General features: G+C 38.3%; 3 protein-coding genes across 4 annotated transcripts; all 3 read right to left on the bottom strand.

Moving 5' to 3' along the window:
* Window positions 1–5,068: 5,068 nt before the first annotated feature.
* On the bottom strand, window positions 5,069–15,601 carry LOC123313522 (putative aminopeptidase W07G4.4). The gene is made up of 7 exons (XM_044898441.1): window positions 15,453–15,601; window positions 15,009–15,399; window positions 13,459–13,809; window positions 13,081–13,404; window positions 10,524–10,623; window positions 5,409–5,603; window positions 5,069–5,357 (listed from the first exon to the last, which is right to left on the bottom strand). The coding sequence occupies exons 1-7, from the start codon at window positions 15,467–15,469 to the stop codon at window positions 5,191–5,193; spliced, it is 1,545 nt and encodes a 514-aa protein (XP_044754376.1). The 5' UTR covers window positions 15,470–15,601; the 3' UTR covers window positions 5,069–5,190.
* A 652-nt stretch (window positions 15,602–16,253) lies between these two features.
* LOC123313466 (putative aminopeptidase W07G4.4) lies at window positions 16,254–18,622 on the bottom strand. 2 transcript variants are annotated; one of them, XM_044898360.1, is made up of 7 exons: window positions 18,298–18,622; window positions 17,857–18,247; window positions 17,450–17,800; window positions 16,933–17,256; window positions 16,778–16,877; window positions 16,526–16,720; window positions 16,254–16,477 (listed from the first exon to the last, which is right to left on the bottom strand). In XM_044898360.1, exons 1-7 carry the CDS (start codon window positions 18,312–18,314, stop codon window positions 16,269–16,271), a joined length of 1,587 nt encoding a protein of 528 aa, XP_044754295.1. In that variant the 5' UTR covers window positions 18,315–18,622; the 3' UTR covers window positions 16,254–16,268. The 2 variants fall into 2 exon arrangements, with proteins under 2 accessions (XP_044754295.1, XP_044754296.1); XM_044898361.1 differs by having other exon boundaries at window positions 17,857–18,215.
* Window positions 18,623–18,749: 127 nt separating this feature from the next.
* Window positions 18,750–20,068, bottom strand: LOC123313467. The gene is made up of 4 exons (XM_044898363.1): window positions 19,652–20,068; window positions 19,367–19,511; window positions 19,128–19,313; window positions 18,750–19,069 (listed from the first exon to the last, which is right to left on the bottom strand). The coding sequence occupies exons 1-4, from the start codon at window positions 19,841–19,843 to the stop codon at window positions 18,837–18,839; spliced, it is 756 nt and encodes a 251-aa protein (XP_044754298.1). The 5' UTR covers window positions 19,844–20,068; the 3' UTR covers window positions 18,750–18,836.

Genomic DNA, 20,068 nt, shown 5'->3' with positions numbered 1-20,068 from the left:
TAATAAAACCTGTGGAGGTCTGGTTTGCAGAACAAGAAGAAACATTTTTTTTTCAGGTTCGCTATAACAAATGTATCCAATAAAGAGGAGAATTTGTTGAGTAATAAAATATTTTGACGTTGAAATTTTGTTCGGTTCTATAGTAGGCTAAGAATTTTTCAATATATCCTCGTATAATTACCCAGTCAACTAGAAATGCCCATCATGCATCGTGAAAATTTTCATGCCACGTTTCCTCGTCGGATGTACACACATACATACTTTATTCATCGTTCTCAGAAATGCGACTACGAATCGTACTCCCGATGTCCAGCATAAGGTAGCAGTTACCTACTTGGAGTATTTCCTGGTGAGTTGCCAATTAGACCACTATCACGCCCTAGGCATACGCACCCACGGCACGTATGGACAACCGTGACATTGTCTTGAATCGCAAATTAAAATCGTCGGGTCTTACCAGGTCATTGGAAAGGTGTAAGCAGGTATCTAAGTGTATTTTTGTGTGGCGAAGCGGCAGGTAAACATCGTAAAATATGTTATTGCGCCTTCATGACATATTGGCGCGGTTTGCAAGGAGCTGGTGTAGTCATGGAGTGATTCTGAAGTAATTTCGGATCCTTCCATTGCATTAGCTGATGAAATTATATTTTTGATACTGCAGGAGTGGAAAATAAATTAACAGTCTTGGAAGAACTTTTAAATTTAGTTTCTTTATGTTTTTCGAATAAGTACAAGGATATATCGAAAAATCCTTAACGTACTATAGAACCAAACAAAATTTCAATGTCAAAATATTTTATTACTCGACATATTCTCCTCTTAATTGGATACATTTATTACAGCGAACCTGCAACGTCTCTAGACCTTTCAAAAAAAATGTTTCTTCTTGCTCTGCAAACCAGACCTTCACAGCTTTTATTACCTCCTCGTTGGAAGAAAATTTAGGACCTTTTAAACTTTTTTTCAGTTGAGGAAAAAGATGATAGTCGGATGGAGCCAAATCTGGTGAATAAGGTGGGTGTTCTAGTGATTGAAACCCTTAATCACGAATTTTTTGCATGGCAATATGAGATTTGTGTGCAGGGGTGTTGTCCTGCAAAAACAAAACACCTCTGAATAGATTTCCGCGTCCAACGTTACCGTTGCTATGGTAACGCAATATTTTTTTCATACATGGAACTAGTCTAGGCTAACTACAATCAATACATCCTCGTATCCCATTAAAAGAAAGTTTGTCCTTCCTTTATTATTTACTCCATTATAGGCATTAAGTGCTGAATTTTTTAGCATCCCTTACTTACATCTATACCTACAATGAACCTCTGGCATTTTTTTGAGGTAATATAACTTTATTTTTATTAGAGAAGTAGGAAAAAAATCAGTCCTTGTCTATTGAATAGTAAAAAATCATTTCACCTTAAAAAACATGCAATTTGTCTCAGTTACCTCTGAAATTGGATCGAAGAGTCGTGAAAAACAGAACGTAAAAACTCTTGAGATGGCGATCCCATAAAAACTGAAAGGGGTGCCAAAAAAACCCTCGGAATTCATGGGAACCATCTGTTATTAGATCGCAATCAACGACAGATACATCTAAAAAATTCCGACATCAGGAAATCGCCAAAAGCTATTATAAAAAAACCCAGCGAAAGGGCCCAACCCCCTCGTGAAAAAGCAGGTAAAAAAGTGAAAGGGTTCATAAAAAAGAAAGGTATATTTTTTGCTATCGTTAAAAACTAATGGCAGGGCCATTCGGCAAAAAGGGTTGCATCCCTTGCGGGGCTAGGTAAAAATTTCGATGATTCCCATCTTTTAAATTTTTTATCTTCTGAAAGGGGTGTTTATTGCCTCGAGAGGTCTTTGGAAGAAAGTGTTTAATGATGCGGATTTTTTCCTATAGCATCTGTCTCGAACTTTTGTTGTGGAAAATGAATTCAGATGAATTTATCGGGAACAGATATCATTAAACGGTTGAGATCCCAACTACAATACAACCTGTTAAGGGTTAATATTAAAATGCAACAATTAAAAAATTCGATCAAAGAATTTTTTAGTTACTTTTGGCGAAAAGTTTTGTTTCATAGACGAACGAAGTAAAAATAAAATCAGCCAGTAGATGAGGAAGTATTTTGCCTTTACTTCTGCTGAGTAAAAGCAGAACAAATATGAAATTTCGTATTCCAAATATGAAAAAGTCTTCTGATGCAATTCGTGAGATACTGAATTTTTTTTCGGTAATTTTTTGAAAGAAGGTTTCACTTGACCTGAGTTCATAAATATTTACAACCTGGACAGTATCTAGCTAGAATATTCCGAACTTTTATTGGAATAACATACCAACCAGAACCACCACATAAAACGTCTTCAGAGATAGCTTTGAGAATTGTACAATTTTATCCAACTTTTTATGATTTTACTTTGTGATTCCTGATGCCGAAAGCTTTCACTTTCTTCGGGAAAGGAACTCGGTGATTATAAACATTTTATGGGTGGATAGATAGCATGGTAGCCGCTGAAAAATTCTGCGCTATTTTTCAGTAATTACATCTTTATTACTAGGTAGGAAAACCTAGGATCAAAGGATTTTATGGTTCGAACCGACAATTGGTACAAGCTTTATGATGGGGGTAAAAATATTTTTTGGGTGGTCTTATTTTTATTGTTCATAGAGTTATTCCACCTGAGTACATTCAATACGACCTCTAAATGAACTCTCCACAGCCTGTATATCCAGGATATAGGAAAACTAAAGCACTTTCTTTTAAAATACATGGAGCACTTTTACTTTTCTCTGAAAGTTCCAGTTTGAGGAGGCGGTGAAGTAAGGACATTATTATGCATCGCAAAGGCACAATAGAAACATATTCTAAGGACATTGCAGTCACATAGATTAGCTGAAAATAGGTGGGGTTCACTTAAGTGATAATGCATCATGTGAGACACGTATTTAACCTGGCTATTGTGGCCAGACAATGCCGGGCATGCACTCTTCGTGTACTTCGCAGGGACGGCTTAGGAAAGACGATTAAATTAGATGCGTGAACATTTCTATCGCATTGACTTTCACGAGGTATTGATTCTTTGTCGACATATTTGCAGTGTGACCAAAAGAACAAACTCCTAATTAAGTACAACAAAGTGAAAAGTACTCGTCTAAAATTTTAGAAATTAAGTCAAAACATACAATTCCATATCTGATATCGTTTCAATATTGCTTATTACTATCTATATCGCAATTCAGAGTAATCTTTTACATAACCTTCAAATATCCTTCACCTTCTGCTTCGAATATGTAACACTTCACTTGAAGGGCTTCTTTTGCAACTTCAACCTGTTTAAGTCATTACATTATACAGAAATTCAACTATTATGTAATGAAAACATTTGAGTTTCATTATCCTGTGATGGTGAGAGGTAAAACTAGTTTTTCATAATTTTTATATTCCGATAAATATTTTGCAAATCACTATATACTTATTCTTCATCGAGAGCAGACTCTGTAATATTCTATGGGATTACTGAAAAGTATTTAAGATATTAGAGTCACGATTGAAAATATTATATAATACCTTGATAGGTATTGAAGGGTGAACCAACCACCTCTGGAATTTTCTTCAAAAGGTAAATATGATATTTTCTGAGAGTTGGCAGCGTTTGGAAAAGCAAACTCTGCAGAAAGAACCTACCATCTCATGAAGGTATCATTTTAAAGTAATCTTTTGGAACAACCACAATATTAACTTCATCTGTCCTCTCTTTTTGAAAAGATTCACATCATTTTGTAGTAACTTTCTTAGAAAGACATTGAATCTTTTTTCAACTTTTGAACTTGAATTATCTATCCCGTTTATACTCTTGACAAATACGTAATGCTTATTATTTTGCGAAGAGAATCAAATTAATTGAACCCTGAATGAGTGCAGATATTACAATGGAAAGTAGTTAGTGAACTGGTCGTCAACGAAATTCAATATTGTGGGTTCAAACTTGGTCAAGGTTGTTAATTCAAGAAACCCTTTCATGGCTTTAGCAGCATGTACGATATATCTCTCAGATTACAGATATTTCAGTTGAAAGAATGGCGTTAGTTTGATTTTATTCATTCTACCTTATGGCAGGCACATTCTCTCATCGTTGCATTCAGAAAATTTGAGTTTTTGAATCTCGATCATCAACAACAACAAGAACTGATGTAAATGTCCTCCTCCATTCATTGAAATTTTTCGAAATTTCGAGTTCTTGTTCTTTCTGTATCGAAGTTTTAAGATCTTCCCCTAATTACCTATACATGGGTCTTTTATTTTGTTTGAATATAATTCGTCAAACCTATCCAAATGCCCAAAACGGTGAGTTGAGTTCAAAATTCGTCAAGACCAAAAGGTTTTACCCACGTTGATGAAATCTCGACATTCATAACTAGAAAAATTACTCTTCTAGAATATTTATCCCTTTAAGCTTTATGATGGTTTTTTTGGGAGATACGCGAGTGGAAATTTTACCTTCGAAGGGTTTTTAATGTTAATCTTCAGTGACCTAATTGAACATCATTCTACAATCCCAAAGTATCTCAACTTATCCATTTCCATTGTTCCTATAAAGCGATCACTCCTGCCTCGAATTGATTTCCCTGACTATTAAATTGTGTTATTCGAACGCCTGCTAGATTCATTGAGTCATAAGGTCATTTATTTATAGAGGTATAAAATACTACGGCTATTGAAAATCTTAATGTTGTTGGCTCTTTAGAATGGGATGAATAAGGAAGTGCAGAAGAAAATCTTGTCGACTGCGTAGCAGAATGCATTCAATCAGAGATCAATGTCACATTTTAATAAACTATCTGGCATAATCTACTTCATTACCACGTTGCGAAATCCTTTATGAGGCAATGAAGAGGTTCAAGGCTGTTGAATTACACTGGAGGTTTCCTCGGATGCATGTCAATTCTATTCGTGAATGTACTGCACTGCCGGTTGGAATTTCTCTGTTTGCTAAGTGAAATTTTTAGGCTTTTTTCGATAGATAAACAAAAATCACTTTTCCATATTCACAAACAAAACAAAATTCACTCTTCTCGTAAGTATATTCTCGAAATAATGAATAATGAAGTGTACACAATAATCATATAAAAATAGTTGATAACTAATATCCATAAGTCTCCTAAAAAATAATTAAGTAGCTAGGCCTTTCTCAAAGTAAATATTTATTTGCCAAAGCAAGGACCGGCGCTCCTGTGGCCGGATTTGGAAAATCTCCCGCTGATGCTGCAATATCCAGATGACTGTACTTCAGTGGAACCGCATCTCCCGAACCGTGTCCCGACAATCCAGCAGCCAGGATCAGGAAAGCGCCAGGTCCTGGAAATCACAGAGATGAAGGAATGGAAGAAAATGGATGGAAAATTTTACCTTGGTGTCCCCTGGCAGTTCTCGAGGAAGGTAAATTGTTGCACTGCAGAATGTCATCTCCGACAGCTTGACCCTTGTGGAACTCCAGGTCCTCCTTACGTATGGTGGAAATTTCGAAGGGTTCGCTGATCTCTTCCCCTTTGGATGTCAGGCACTCCGCGTGCTTGGCTTTTCTTGCTGGTCCGTTGTCCATAACTGCAAAAAAGGTTGGTATAGAGGAGGTTCCTGTAGATTGCTAGAGTTTTACACAAAACTATTCAACAAATACACCAGTCAGAACTCAGCTGTTTTTTCAAACTGACCCTGAATTCCTCCGAAATATTTTGCATTATTTTACGAGTCTTCGACTCATACAAATATTTCAACAATAGATTCTTTATGTCAGAAGAAACACATTTTTCTTATAACATTGTTTCTGATTCGTCCTTGATAAAAAACTATAGCCATTTTAAGTTTTCATAATGAGCTGTGCCACCCCTGGAAAAACAAATTTACCTTCACAATACCTAGCTAATCTGTGACACTTTACATCTGTGGATCTTTTAAACAGAGTTGTATTCAGCCAAAGCACCCAAGTTCTCGAATTTCACAGATACTTTTTGATTTTTGAACTTCAAATTACCCGAAAACGGCGCATTATAAGAAAAAATATGAAGAATACATTTATTTTACGAAACGTTCAAATATTTTTTAGATAGCATCCAACTCAGTTTCAAGAGTTGGGTTCTTTGAATTTGTGGTAATTTTATGGTACGTAACGTAGGCTACGATGATACCACATCCACTCTCTCAAGTGGAGATATCAACTGAAGCTTGGTTCAGATTTATGTTTACCTTGGACCATCATTGCAGTGAAATGTGGAGAGTTTGTCAATGATGTATTTTAGGTTGATATTCATTGGCCTAATCAATTTTTTATGGTATTCGAAAACCAACCACAGAAGAGGCATTTATCCAAACTTAGGGTTCCCTAGAATGAGCAGAACCTAAGCAGGCGATGCAAATGGTATTCTCTGATATTCCATACCTCTGTAATCTGCCAAATTTTTTTTAAATATCGAGGACGCTCCAATACGATAAAAAACACGCAGACCGAGTTGATATCTCCCGATCATCCGACTAAGCCGTTTCTAATAAACGACCGGACACAAGAATATTCCGTCTAGGAAATCAGATCTGCGGATTAAAGTTTGTTCAACCCGGTGGCCCATTCGCGATTTTCTTTTGTTTCCCATGTGTGTCAATAACCTCGGCGGGCGCGTCTTGTATACGATTTATGGGTCTGTAATTTGGGCACCAAAAAGCCTGTCATCAGCTTCCTATATAACGTGGTCATAAAATTTTTGCTCCGTGCCGAATTTGAACGGAGTTATAATTGGATCTGTTTCCCGATACATATCTAGCCAAATAATCGGTACTGTAGGTGTTTCTTTTTAATGATGTACGGATCTGGAGAGGTGGGCAAAGTTTGGACGAAATATGGATGACACGCCTCTGTAACTGATACAAGAAGATTTGTAGTGGACAGTTCGAGCCAGATACTGATACATTCTGACTTATACTTATGGGAAACTATTGCAGTTTGCGTATATTCTACCCATCAGACCAATTTCTGTACAAATCATTTTCCTGTGATTTCAAGCGTTCGAGATCAAAACCTTCATACCTAAGAGTGAATCTATTCCAATAAAAGCCCATAAACAAATCGGCATACATCATTGCTGTGTGACGATTTATGCAAATCGAGGATTAAAATAAAAATACACATTCTATAGTACAGTACTATCCACATAAATAATTTAAAAATATAAAGTCAAGGTCCTGTCGGTACAGAAAAAACCAAATGCTGCTGCTTACTCAGCAATATTTATGGCAACGCGGTGCATTCTCATATTAACATAATTATTGAATGGTCATAAAATTAGTATCTCTATTCAATTAAACTGATGTAGTAGCATTGACGAGGTTAGATCGATATTGTTTCTAGTCACTGGAACAGGTGAATCAGTTCAAGGATCATCGTTGCAAAACCGGTGAGAGATAAAGACCACTACCTGTGGGACACTGATGGTTGATAATAAGGGAGTGGTTGCAAACAAAAAATTGTTATTGAAAATAGTCGCCTCTATCAGATTTCGAACGAAAATTATGCAATAATCTTTTGAGTAGGAGCGAAAATGGCAAACAACGAATGCTGCCAGCTTTCGATTGCAAATATTTCAGCCTCTTGAGAGATATGTTATGCTCCCCAATCACCTAGTTGGACATATTTTCATTCATTAATTCATTAATTCATTGCTGTATCCCGTTACCGGGAATAAATCTACAAAAAGACAAAAAAAAACAAAACAAAAAAAAAAAGATTAAAAATGCGAGCAGACTTGTAATTTCTTAGGGCTAATTGCGACTGTGTGCCCTCCTGTGACTGAAGAGACCCAACCGTGACCTGCAGATCCTTCCACACTCAAGGCATGGATAGTCACCAACCAGATCTGGCCGCCGCTGTATCCTTCTCGAGTCTCCATTATAATTGTGTAAGACCTCCACTGAGACCTGTCTAACGATAGTTGTTCCCAGTTATGATTGGCATTAACTGATTTTAGGGATTGATGTAGTATATTCTTAAACCGCTTATACTGGCCTCCTGGTTTTCGGGCTCCCTCTGTGAATTCGCCATACAGAGCTATTTTGGGGAGTCTTGTGTCTTGCATCCTCAGAATGTGGCCTCTCCATCTGAGTCGGGCCCTCGTTACTTGAGTCTCAATAGTTGTACAACTCGAGCGTTGCAAGACTTCTTCTTCGAAACTTTGCGGAACCATCTGATGTGCATTATCTGTCTTAGATGACGTTGTTGCGTTTGTTTAAGCTGTTTAATATGTCTCCTGTAGGGCGTCCAGCTTTCGCTTCCGTAAAGAAGCGTTGGGGGGACCACTGCTTTGTAAACAGCTGCCTTGGTCTTCAGATTGAGGCCGTGATTTTGAAACACTCTAACCTTCAGCTTCTAGAATCCCTGGGCATAATAACTACAGTGAAGCGAACCCATTCTAGCCTTTCCTCGTACTGTTTTGACTTGCCCTGTCATATCAGACTATCGTTTCATATGTAACAAGCTTAATTTCAGAAAAGGCTCCATGTTTCTGCATGAAATACTGATGTTTTAGAGCGAAAAAACACCCCACTCCTGTATTTTCAGTAAACACTCCCTTCAATTGATATAAGATAGATTCTTACATATTATGAGTTAATGTTACAAAGTGGAACAGAGAAAAAACTAATCTTATACCATAGACAGTTATCATAACAGTCGTAGATAAATCAACTTATCCATTTATCATAGAACGGGAGCTCTATGGAAATTACTGTTTGTAAGAAAGAGCGGATGAAATAACAGATGCGGATTCCTGAAAATGACATAACCTAATTCCGTTCCCAAGCAGACCGACGAACTGAAGAAAGTCGTTAACGAGCTTCTGAGAAGTGGGTGTTGCATTTTTTCAGCATAAAAACAACGCCTGAATACGTTCGCGTTTGTATAAACGTTTAATGTACCATATAAACGTGATTCCGCACTTAGTTCAGATGCCATCGATTCTGTTATAATGAACTTGGGATCAAGAGGAAACGAGGCCAAATAGCGGAATGTATATTATTTTTGTCGATACTTCACGTAGAGCGTTGTACGAATATTGCGTTTTTAACAGTTAGATCTTGGCTATTTTTGCGGGTTGGGAGTTATGAGTGGAGAGGAGGAGGATTTTAATTTGTGTACCGTTGTCTGGGAGTGACGAGACAGTGACGCAGAGGTTACCGTTAATGATGAAATTTTTTAAGTGGTGATGAAAGTTTTTCAGGATTGAAGATTATTACTTTTTCCTGGGAAGAGAACTTTCAAATCTCCTCTCAGACTTGTGGTTTGAGGGCAGAGGTTGAAATATTTACCTCATGAAAATGTGGTGTACTTTTGGGGAATTTAAAATGAAATTACATTGTGAAATATTCAAGAAAATGCACACTCTCCTCAGGAATTTTTATATTGGGGCTCATTTTCCAGAACAATGGGGGTTGAAATACTAAGGATTCACATACATATCCTCCTAAAAACCTTGAATGAGAGCATCTGTTTCCTATTATAGAATATAAAATTTCAGTTCGTATTCCTCAAGATTCCTCAAGTATGCTTTTCATATTCTGCAAATTTTCTTTGCATCTTTAAACGTGAGTATTCCCTGTCGATAATATGCATGATGATTTGTAGATTTCTCTCAAATTTCACCAAAAAATTGCACTCTCAATTCACCACTTCAAGTTGTTGGTATTTTTTTCAAATTTTTTATTTGCACAGTAACTACTAGCTTTTTCGAGTGTTGGTTTTATAGGATTCGGAAGGATCTTCACCAAAGAAAAACTGGAGAGTAACAGCGTAGAAGAAATAGCCCTAAATTCGACAAAAAAGAGAAGATACGAAGTCTTCAGCACAAGGTCAATCGCCAATCAGCAGAACATTGCCATTTAACACATTCCTTGCATTTTATAACTGTTCGCCGCCACTGGTCGCAGAGTTCACTCACATAGAAAGGACTTGACCTAAATCCGCCTTACGTCACACAATTTCTTTTGCCAGAGTAATCTGCACCTATCGAGAAAGAGGGACCAAAACGATCAGATGAAGGTCAAGAGCGAATTTTGTTGAGAGCTATAGAGAGCAGCTGGCGCTTATCACAATAGCAGCAATATTACGGTGTTTTGTGTACCTCGTAAAAACTTTACAATTACTCAAAAATAATAACAAATCGCATTGATAAACATCGAAATGCAAATGCGTTTAGGTGGGTGTGACCTTGCTGGATTCCAGAAAAATGCATCAATGCCTTGCACCTCCTATCAATCTCGCAGTGAAAGGCTGAATATCAAAATAGGTTTCGTTTCATTATTTCCAATAAAGAATGTTTTGAAAAATTCAATTTCCTTGGTTTTTCACGAAGAGGAAGGTAAAGAATAAGGAAAATTCAATAGAAACTGTCACTCTCTGAAGTAATGGCCAGAAATCTTGTCAGATTCAAGCACAGACGTCTGCCCCTAACTGAAAAAATAAAAAAAATCATAACAACCACTCACCTATGCTGTAACCTACTCCAACTGTCAAACAGGCGTGACCTGTCAAGGTTGCAACGGTATACAGATGAGGATCAACCGCCTCCAATGCCATCTCTTTGAACTGAAACGAAAGATAAACGTTCTTGAGTTAACCTCCCCAATAAGTCCGGCCGTCGTTTTAAATTGCTGGAGTGAAACATCTCGCAGAGGATAATTTCAGGCGGAATAATTTAAAATGAGTGGCGGAAACACATTCTCCTCAGCTCTCTGCCCAATTAATACAGCGGCTTCGAGATCAGACTTCGGTATTTTTATGGGCCATACGCACTTTTTTCGGCATGTTCTGATAGTGCTATCGGGTTCAATTTGGCAGGTCGTTCACCCGCTGCAATGAGTTCAAAAACGGACTGGCTCGATGGAAATTCGACTCAGATTTCGACGGCAGTACTTTTACATCGACCGTTCACGTGAACTTTCGTTCCGACTGTGAAATTGTGGACTTGCGTGGCCAAACATGCGAAGATTTTGTGGGATCCTCTATGAAGAGCATTTCACCGATCAAAATCGAACAAATACATGAGTAAATGCATATGGCATAGTTACTGTTGAAAATACACTGCTCCACGAAAGTTAAGGTTCCAGAGTTTCCTTTTTTGTCACAAATTTCTTGAATATGAGACATCCAAATGTTAACTCTCTCATCTAAGTCATTCTTTTGCCCATTTCTTCATAAGTTTCACAGTTGCAAGTGAAAACGCGTAATTTTACTGTATAGCCCTTTGGAATTTCTAGCGCCACGATATAAGATAAGGACCTTGAGGATTCGAACGAAACCAGAAAAAAAACTGACTCAGAACTCCCTCAATTCCCGCAATTTCCATATTGCTACGTTCTCCTGCGTCAGATAGATAGGTGAACTCGATAAAAAAAGTGAAAAATCGATATTTGCATTTTCAACTATTACTGCGCATTGTATGTCGTTCCTAACAATTAACCACATTTTTATCCGATTAGAAATAGAGTACAGTTAACAGAACCGCAGGGCGTCAATTTCGATGCTGTGACCTCTTGCATGTGATAATTAAACGTGAAACTATAAAAACGGCTTTTTTAAGGCGATCAGGGTTAGTCTACTCTGACTTCCTGATAAGGTGGGTGAGTGCTCATAGGTAAACAAGTTCAAGAAGTAAACACACTATCACCGTTATAGGATGAAAACTTTTCAGCCTTCTTTAATTTCCAGAAATCCTGTAAATATTTTCCTTTTTTGTGGCTGGAACATTCTTATTGTTGAATCACGTTTTCAATCATACCAAGACATGGATCTTTCCAAACTATCGCAACTTCCTGTCTGATGTCAAAAGAACGAGATTTAGACTTTTGACAATTAAATTGACGTGGTCGCCATTTGCAATTCATTGATATGGCCAAGTTAAAGGTTGGTTGAACTGTCGGAAATCAATTAATTCAAAGAACTTAGGTCGTGAGTGCTCATAACATAAACAAGTTCAACAAATACACGATCATGACAATATGATGAAAATTTTTCGGTCTTCTTCAATTTCCTGCAATCCTGAAAATATTTTCCTTTTCTGTGGCTGGAACTTTCTAATTGTTGAATCAGATTTTTCTTTTACCATTTCATCTTTGTTAATACTTCAATCAAAGCAGGACATGGATCTTTCCAAAGCAATAGCAACTCACTGTCATTTGTCAGAAAAGAGATTTTGACTTTTGACAATTGAATTGACATCGTCGCCATCTGCAATTCTTTGATATGGCCAAGTTTAAGGTTAAATTGTCAGGCAAATATGTCAAGTAGCTTCTATGGCTTCAAATCCGGAATCATCCACCATTCAAATTAATTCAAAGAGCTAAGGTCGTTAGAATCACCAATCAGCCATTATCATCTGTAATACCTGGATTTAACGGTAATCGATTTTTTCAAAATACCATTCTACCTTATCACGTGTTCCGTATGCGGTCGCAACTCACGTTTACCATTACATAATTAATACGGTATCTGTGTGAAACACGTGTGACATTTGAAAAGATGTGAAAAAATCGCGTAAATGCATTATGTATTACCACTTCACCACACGTTGGGACATGCACAAATATTTCAATTTCGCATTGAGTAATATGAAGTAATAGATTTTTAATGCTATGCATAATTATTATGTAGAATGATCTATGAAACAGTAACTTTAATCAGCATTATCGATTTACAGCGTTTTTTCGTCGGATAATGAATTGTTTGAAATTGTAAGGTCGGACACTGGATATGAACAGTTAGGAATTGGAATTACCGTTCTTTTCAAAGGTGATATTCATATATATGTATATATATAAGTGACGGTCATCTTTATACTGGATTATTCCTAGGTAGGAACGTGAGAGATCATTGTCAATGTCAACAGCGTAAACATTTCCTCATAAGCTCCGTTCTCAAAAGTATCTTAAAATTCTCCAAATTTCATGTTGAGGTTCTGAGAAAATGACTGAGACACTATCAGTCCATATTCTTCCCATGAAATGACTTCGAATAATGAATAAATAATAATATGGAAAAACTCACCTTGCACAGTACATCTGCCATCACCATTCTTCCTTCAGCATCTGTGTTTCCAACCCTTACAAGTTTGCCCGATCTGGCAGTGATCAGTTCGTCAGAAACGTACCCATTTGAGCCTATGCTATTTCTGACCATGCTGAGCCCTCCTACGACCCTTATACTCTTCGGTTTGAGCAGGCTGAGCACTTGGAAGAAACCAGCAACTGCAGCAGCACCGCACTTATCCCTTGACATACCAGCCATGACACCACCAGCCTTAACATCAGCGCCACCTGTATCGTACGTTACCCCTTTACCTACCAAGAACACCGTTTTGGTGATTTCACCCTGGAAAATTAAGGGTTTCAGCACCAACACCGTTTCGTTTCATCATCGTCCTACCTTTGGTTTGTACTCTAAGAAGATGATCCTCCCCTGGTGTCTTTTTATGTTGCTAGCAGCTCTGTTGACAGCCTCGAAAAGGGGATACTCCTTGCGTAACTTATCCTCATCCTTGACCACAGAAACTGAAACGTCGGTGCCCGAGAATAGCTTGGTGATGTATTCTTCGACCTTTGGGGGTGCCATTCTTTCTGGATCTCCATCCCCTATGTCACAAGCAACCCTTCGCCCGTACTCCAAGGTTTTAGCTAAATTGATGAGGTTTTCCTTCTCGATAGACTGTTTACCGTACACGCCGACCTTCTGGATGCTATGCAATTTAGATGGATTGAATTCTCGTATTTGGATCGGCTGGAAGAACCAAGAAGAAGCTTTTTGATGTCTACCTCAAGGCGTATTTTGAATAAACTTTCTACTAATTTGTTTTATTTCGTAATCTTGATTGTATGGTAGTCTCTATATTTTCCAGTCGTTGCGTATAGTTTTTCGATTGTGTACAATTATTTTGAAGGGTTCGTAATCTCTGTGTATTCCTGAGATGAATCTACGAAACTATTACTCAATCCTTTCATCTTATTTCTGGGAAATTGAATATCTCATTTGAATTACCACAATGCATCGCGGAACAATGATCCACATCCAAATGAATTTTTTATCTTATCTGGATGTAGCAAATATTGAACTTTCGATTTATGATACCAATATCAACATGGAAGTACCACTTGATCGATATAAATCCAAATCACGTTTTGATGCTCATCTCTATTGATGTTTATTCATATATTGAACATATCAAAGTGTATTATGCACTCGTCGATTGTTTCTTATCACTTAGGGGCGTGAGGTTTCAATGATAATTACTTTATACGTGTTTGTAGATGATGATTTTGAATTTTTTGTTTTAATTTGTTTCCCAGGAGAATAATGGCGAAAATTTGTATTCAATGAAATTATTCATTGAGAGAAACTTAAGATATATTATACGATTTTCACAAAATGAGTTTTTGAACCACGACAAGTGTTTCGTTCGCTATCACAATAGCATCTTCAAGTGCGTGAAAGTAAACTGTTTGCCCTCATTTACCCATTTGGTGAAAATCGTTTAATATATTTTGAGTTTAGAGAAAAAAGCGTAGTATTTTCAGAAATGAGAAAATTTTTAAATATTTTTTCTGCAAAATTTTCCAATACCTTGGCACTAAGTATCCATATTTCCCGTAAGATGGAAATGTTCGATAATTTTTCGAATTTCTGGATTCTTTTTTGAGGAAACTAACAAAATCTTGAAAATAGCAGACTTAGTATCTATATATATAGACACATATATAAATATACCGCATTTCACCATCCTTCTTCAAAATCCCTGTTCTCTAAAGAGCAGACTGTTAAATCAATGAAAGCAACTCATGGCGGCACCTACCGTCGACGAGGCCACAGGTAAGAAAAAGGAACAAAGTTACCTGTAACCATTCTCTTTGTTCAGCAGGAAACAAAGGATTTGACCCAAGACACAGTGTCACCAATAAAGCGTGTTAAAAAATATTCCTCACCACGTAAAGCCCCTCCAAAACGCCCAGAAGAGTGACCAGTGCCGCATTCTTGTAGTCCGGGTGTCCCAAAATGTAAACCAGTGGGTTCTTGACTCCTGCTTTGCATGCACGCTTGATGGCATTCAGCCCAGCTCTTCTGAAGCATCTGACATCGTCGTAATCCACATCAATGGCTCCGGTAGGTGCATAAATCAGTCTTTTTGCATTGAATTGCGGAATGGCAAGAACCCCTACCTCGGTCTTCAGGGTTGCGTCTAGGGCAAGGGCTTCTTTCACAACCCCGGAAAATTCTTCTACACTGTCTACTTGATCGGGGGCTACCACCAAGATGATTCCATCGTATTGGGGGTCGTTCAAGTCTTCCACAGGCCTTATGTCCAGGGAAAACACTCTGAAATGGAAATATTTGAGGATTAGTGCGAACGATGAGATGAATCATTTTACCCGTTGTCCAGAGTCATTGTTCCCAGCTTTGATGTATTTCTAGGTTATGTTCCCTTTTCTGTTTTGCGGAAACCAACGTAATGTAATGATATTCTATTTGTAATCTAATATCGCACCCATAGGGGGGGAGGTTATAGATAATTTTTATCAGCATAATTGCTCTAGGATCGATCTGATGAACTAACAATTATGATACACAACCGACAGAAGAAATCTGTATAAACTGAACAGATGTCTGTTTTATTTGGGAAGGAGTCATTCAGTTTGGCTACCATGTACTAGCTGGCGCCCACAAATTATAGACATTACAGTGACAATTGGAAATTTAGCAAGAATATGGCGGCTTAAAAGCACAGATTTCAATGCTATGACCTCTAATTCGGAACGCGGATTGGCTCACGTCACGTCACGTGACCAAATCCGCCATATTCTTGCTAAAACGATGAAACGATGATAATTGTCGCCACTGTCTGGTTGCAGTCACTAAAATAGACATTACAGAACCTGATTCAGCAAAGTGTACTTCCTGAATTTAATAAGTATTCAGTTTCTCTACTGAACACTAGATGACTCCACCAGATTTCTCGCATTTTTCTTTTTTTTTCCTCATAAAATTCAGTCCAGAGAGAAATCAATCTTAAATTTGGAATCTTAACATTCATTCGACATTCTACTCTGTTATCTGAGCTTTCATCTCAAGTACTGTATGACATGGACGCTAATGAGTTAATGATCTAACTACTTATTTCAGTAGATGTCACTAGAGTGACGCATTTCATATTTGTAACTTATAAAGTATCAACCATAATAATTTTTTTATTTCCATTTCGTGGCAGAACTAGCAGAACACGTCTCTGAACATAGAAGGTATGCGTTAGCCAAAGATAAAACGGGTGCTCCAGTTCCAGGATGAGGGTAGTTCAATGTAGATGCTGCTATATCTATGTGGCTATACTTCAGCGGTTTTTGATGACCGGATCCGTGCTTATCTAACCCAGAAGACATTATGAGAAAAGCAAAAGGAGCTGGAAAAAGCTGTGTAATCATGTGCTTCCAGGAAATAGTTTCCTTACCTTGATGTCCTCTTTGAGTGACTGAAGACGGTTTGTTGTTACTCTGAAGGACATCATCCCCGACCCCTTGCCCTTTGACAAAATCGAAATCTTCCCTACGGAGAACAGATATTTCGTATGGATCTCCAATCTCTTCCCCCATAAGTTGCAGCTTCTGTGCATGTTTCTCCTTTTTTGCTGGACCATTGTCGATCACTAAAAAGACATTACTTCCCTATTTTTCCATTAAAATGTGGTTTAATCTTAAATCACCTATATTATAACCAAAACCAGCGGTTATAACCGCATGACCAGTCAAAGTAGCGATCGTGTACAGATGTGGATTGACTGCAGTAATCGCCATCTCTTTGATCTGCCGAATAAAGAATTAGTGGTAACTTTTCCGGGAGGTTATTCGTTGAAATCACCTTACAAAGAACGTCTGCCATAATCATCCTTCCTTCTGCATCCGTATTTCCAATCCTAACCATAACTCCAGATCTAGCCTTGATCAGTTCATCTTGCACGTAAGAGTTGGACCCTACACTATTCCTAACCACGCCAATTCCCACCACCACTCTCATGTGTTTCGGTTGAAGCAGTTCCACCATCTTCAGGAAACCAACAGCTGCAGCCGCACCGCATTTGTCTCTGGACATACCGGCCATTCCACCGTTTATTTTGACATCAACGCCACCAGTGTCATATGTCACTCCTTTTCCCACTAGGAACAGAGTTTTCAGAACTTCTTCCTGTATCGATAATGAAGAATGTAGGTTTTAAATACAAAAGCAAGCTATAAAGGTAGATTGTGGTTGAAGATTTAAAGAGGGTTTCATTGCACTGCAATCTTAAGGTTTATTGTGCCCCCAGTAGTGTCCATCTAGTAGAAGAAGTCATAGACCTAAAAATGACGAGAAAATAATAAAATATAATAATATTCACTTTGGGTACGTATTCCAAGAACATTATTCTGCCTTGATGACGTTGAATCTTACTGGCTGCTCTGTTAACTGCTTCGAACAGTGGATAATCTTTAGCAAACTCCTTGGCCTCCTTTATGACGGTCATTTTCACCGAGGTATTCGAGAATAGAGCTGTCACATATTCCTCAACTTTTGGAGGAGACATTCTTTCTGGATCAGAATCCCCTATATCGCAAGCCACCCTTCTGCCTGTCTCCAGAACTATTGCTGTTTGGATCAAACTATCCACCTCATCTTGAAATTTGGTGTAGATCCCGATGGTCTTTATGTTGTGGTTTTTGTGTGGAGCCATTTCTCGAATTTGTATGTGCTTGAAATGAAGAAACAGCTGATGAAACGGTCTTAAGATAACAGTGGATCTACTACCACATAAAGGCCTTCTAAAATTCCAAGGAGAGTCACTAAGGGTGAGTTATTGAATTGGGGATGCCCCTGTAAGTAAACCATAGGTTTCTGCACACCAGCCTTAATAGCACGCCTTATCGCAATGTTGGCAGCCTTTCGGAAACATCTAACATCGTCGTAATCTTCATCAACGCAACCTGTTGGCGAAAAAACAATTCTCTTAACTTTGGAATCGGGTACAGGTATCACTCCAGCCTCTGTACGTAAACCGTTATCGAGCTCGATGGCTAACATCAGGGTTCTACCGAATTCTTTGTTATCTGCGACCAAGTTTGGGGCTGCGACAATGATGATCCCATCGAATCTGTCGTCAGAAACATCTTGAACAGGAAAAATATCCAGGTCCAAGAGTCTGTGGGGTAAAAACTCTTGAGGATTGGAAAAATGCGAAAGTCGACTCACCTTGGTTCGGCAGACATTTGGAATCTTTACGAGGGAACAATCAGAAAAACTTTTAGATGTGTCAAATGCCACAGATGCCAAAACTGTCAATAAAATATGTTCGTAGAACCTACAAACTTCTTTGGTTAATGGGACATACGATGGATGAAAAAAAAACGACAACCCTTATTGCAATTTAGTGGCTCGACTTTTGGGAGATGAATATCTAGATTTTTAGAAACAACTACCTTCAAATATGCAAAATTCGACAGACAACTATAGGCTATCTGGCATAGTTGAAGCCGATCAATTCCAAAGGCTGAAAAATGAAGAAGGTTGCTGAGGTTGGACTTAATTTGAAATATGTATATCTCCTTTGGAACTTTGGGAAACGTCTTTTGTTTGAATCATTTCAATATTTGAGCTACATTTCGCAGTGATTTGAGGGTTTTTTTTGTTTGTGGAACAAAAAATTCATAAATAATTCTTTTATTGAACTTCCTATATATACAAAATAATTTAGTGGTCATAATAAATTAAAAGTTGAAAGTGAAGGTAGCTCAAGGCTGGGTGGTGGAGGAAGAGGCTGATCCAGGGTAGTAGGCTGAATAGGCGACCTGTTGAGCTTCACCATTGTTTGGTGTCCATATCCTGGCATAAGGTCCACCCTGGCTGGCAGATGGATCGTAGTTGGGGTTGTAGGAATCCAATGGGGGAGCAGTGCTGGGTGGTCCATAGATTGAAGATGGGGGTTCAGATGGCATTGGAGCCATAGACATTGGCATAGGCATACCTGGAATCGAATGAGTCAGTTAGGAGTGAGCCACGCTAAAACAATCAATGGAACTTGCCTGCTTTGGTACACAATTGGTAGATCAAGAATCCAAGCACAATACCCAAGGCCAGTTTGCTGATAATCAGAGCTTTGATTGATTTCAAACCGATGATACCGAGCAAGACGGGCATGAGCAGTTGCATCTTCAATTTCATCAAGAGAAGAATGGGGAACAGGAGCTTCTTCTTCAAGATTCCTCTAGCTGAAACCGAAAATTTTAAACAACTCGAAGGGTATTCAACGGTTTAGGCTTACATTGCGAGTGTTCGTTTATGTCGAGACCAGTTTTGGGGTTGTAGACGAGTTCGCTTCCATCGAAGAGCGCTTGGGGCAGTTTGAACCTGAATTCGTTGGTTTTCAACACTTTCGCTACCCTCTTGAAGATGGCGGCGTCAATGTCCTGCAAAAAGTCAAGTTTTTGATACGGCAAAACCAAATGATAACTATATGGAGAGAAAAAGATCTGAAATGACATATTCTGCAAGTAATCTGATAACTGCCTCATTTTGAGTTTTCTCTACAGATTCCTTCGATATTCACCTTCACACCCCTTGCAGAATCACCCTCTATCTGCAGCAATCCATCGAGATACCTCAGAACGTTAAACTTCACACAATCCATATCGACACAGTTGCTCACGACCATAGAAACCAACTCATTTCCACTTTTTGGTACATGCGCACTAGCCGAAATGGCACCAGCCACAAACAGAAGACACACGATTTTCCACATGATGTTCGGTGGATGAGTCTTTGGAACCAATGAGTAAAAATTTTGCCTGGGTGCGGTTTTATAGGTTCCCCTTTGGGGTCAGTGGGATCGATCATGAATTGATTTACAATTAGCGTAATGTAATGAAGATTTTGAACGGAATGCAGGCCTGTACCGGATGGATTCCTCGTTCGTTGGTATGCCGAATATGGAAGAAGACAATATGAAAACGGAGAAGTAACTGCT

Source organism: Coccinella septempunctata, chromosome 5 (genome assembly GCF_907165205.1).
Source record: "Coccinella septempunctata chromosome 5, icCocSept1.1, whole genome shotgun sequence".
Lineage (NCBI taxonomy): Eukaryota > Metazoa > Arthropoda > Insecta > Coleoptera > Coccinellidae > Coccinella > Coccinella septempunctata.
The sequence above is the reverse complement of the archived record's forward strand: the minus strand, read 5'-3'. Positions and strand labels throughout refer to the sequence as shown.

What these genes read in the sequence shown, in the direction of transcription:
- LOC123313522 (XM_044898441.1), bottom strand. An exon ending in TTTTGGAGGGGCTTTACGTG is followed by an intron (nt 13,810 to 15,008) that starts GTGAGGAATATT and finishes TGGTTCTTCCAG; the next exon opens with CCGATCCAAATACGAGAATT. An exon ending in AACTGCCAGGGGACACCAAG is followed by an intron (nt 5,358 to 5,408) that starts GTAAAATTTTCC and finishes TGTGATTTCCAG; the next exon opens with GACCTGGCGCTTTCCTGATC.
- LOC123313466 (XM_044898360.1), bottom strand. An exon ending in TTTTAGAAGGCCTTTATGTG is followed by an intron (nt 17,801 to 17,856) that starts GTAGTAGATCCA and finishes CTTCATTTCAAG; the next exon opens with CACATACAAATTCGAGAAAT. An exon ending in CACTCAAAGAGGACATCAAG is followed by an intron (nt 16,478 to 16,525) that starts GTAAGGAAACTA and finishes AGCTTTTTCCAG; the next exon opens with CTCCTTTTGCTTTTCTCATA.
- LOC123313467 (XM_044898363.1), bottom strand. Translation starts at nt 19,843, where the DNA reads ATGTGGAAAATCGTGTGTCTTCTGTTTGTGGCTGGTGCCATTTCGGCT. An exon ending in ATTCTGCAAGGGGTGTGAAG is followed by an intron (nt 19,512 to 19,651) that starts GTGAATATCGAA and finishes GACTTTTTGCAG; the next exon opens with GACATTGACGCCGCCATCTT. An exon ending in CCAATTGTGTACCAAAGCAG is followed by an intron (nt 19,070 to 19,127) that starts GCAAGTTCCATT and finishes ATTCGATTCCAG; the next exon opens with GTATGCCTATGCCAATGTCT.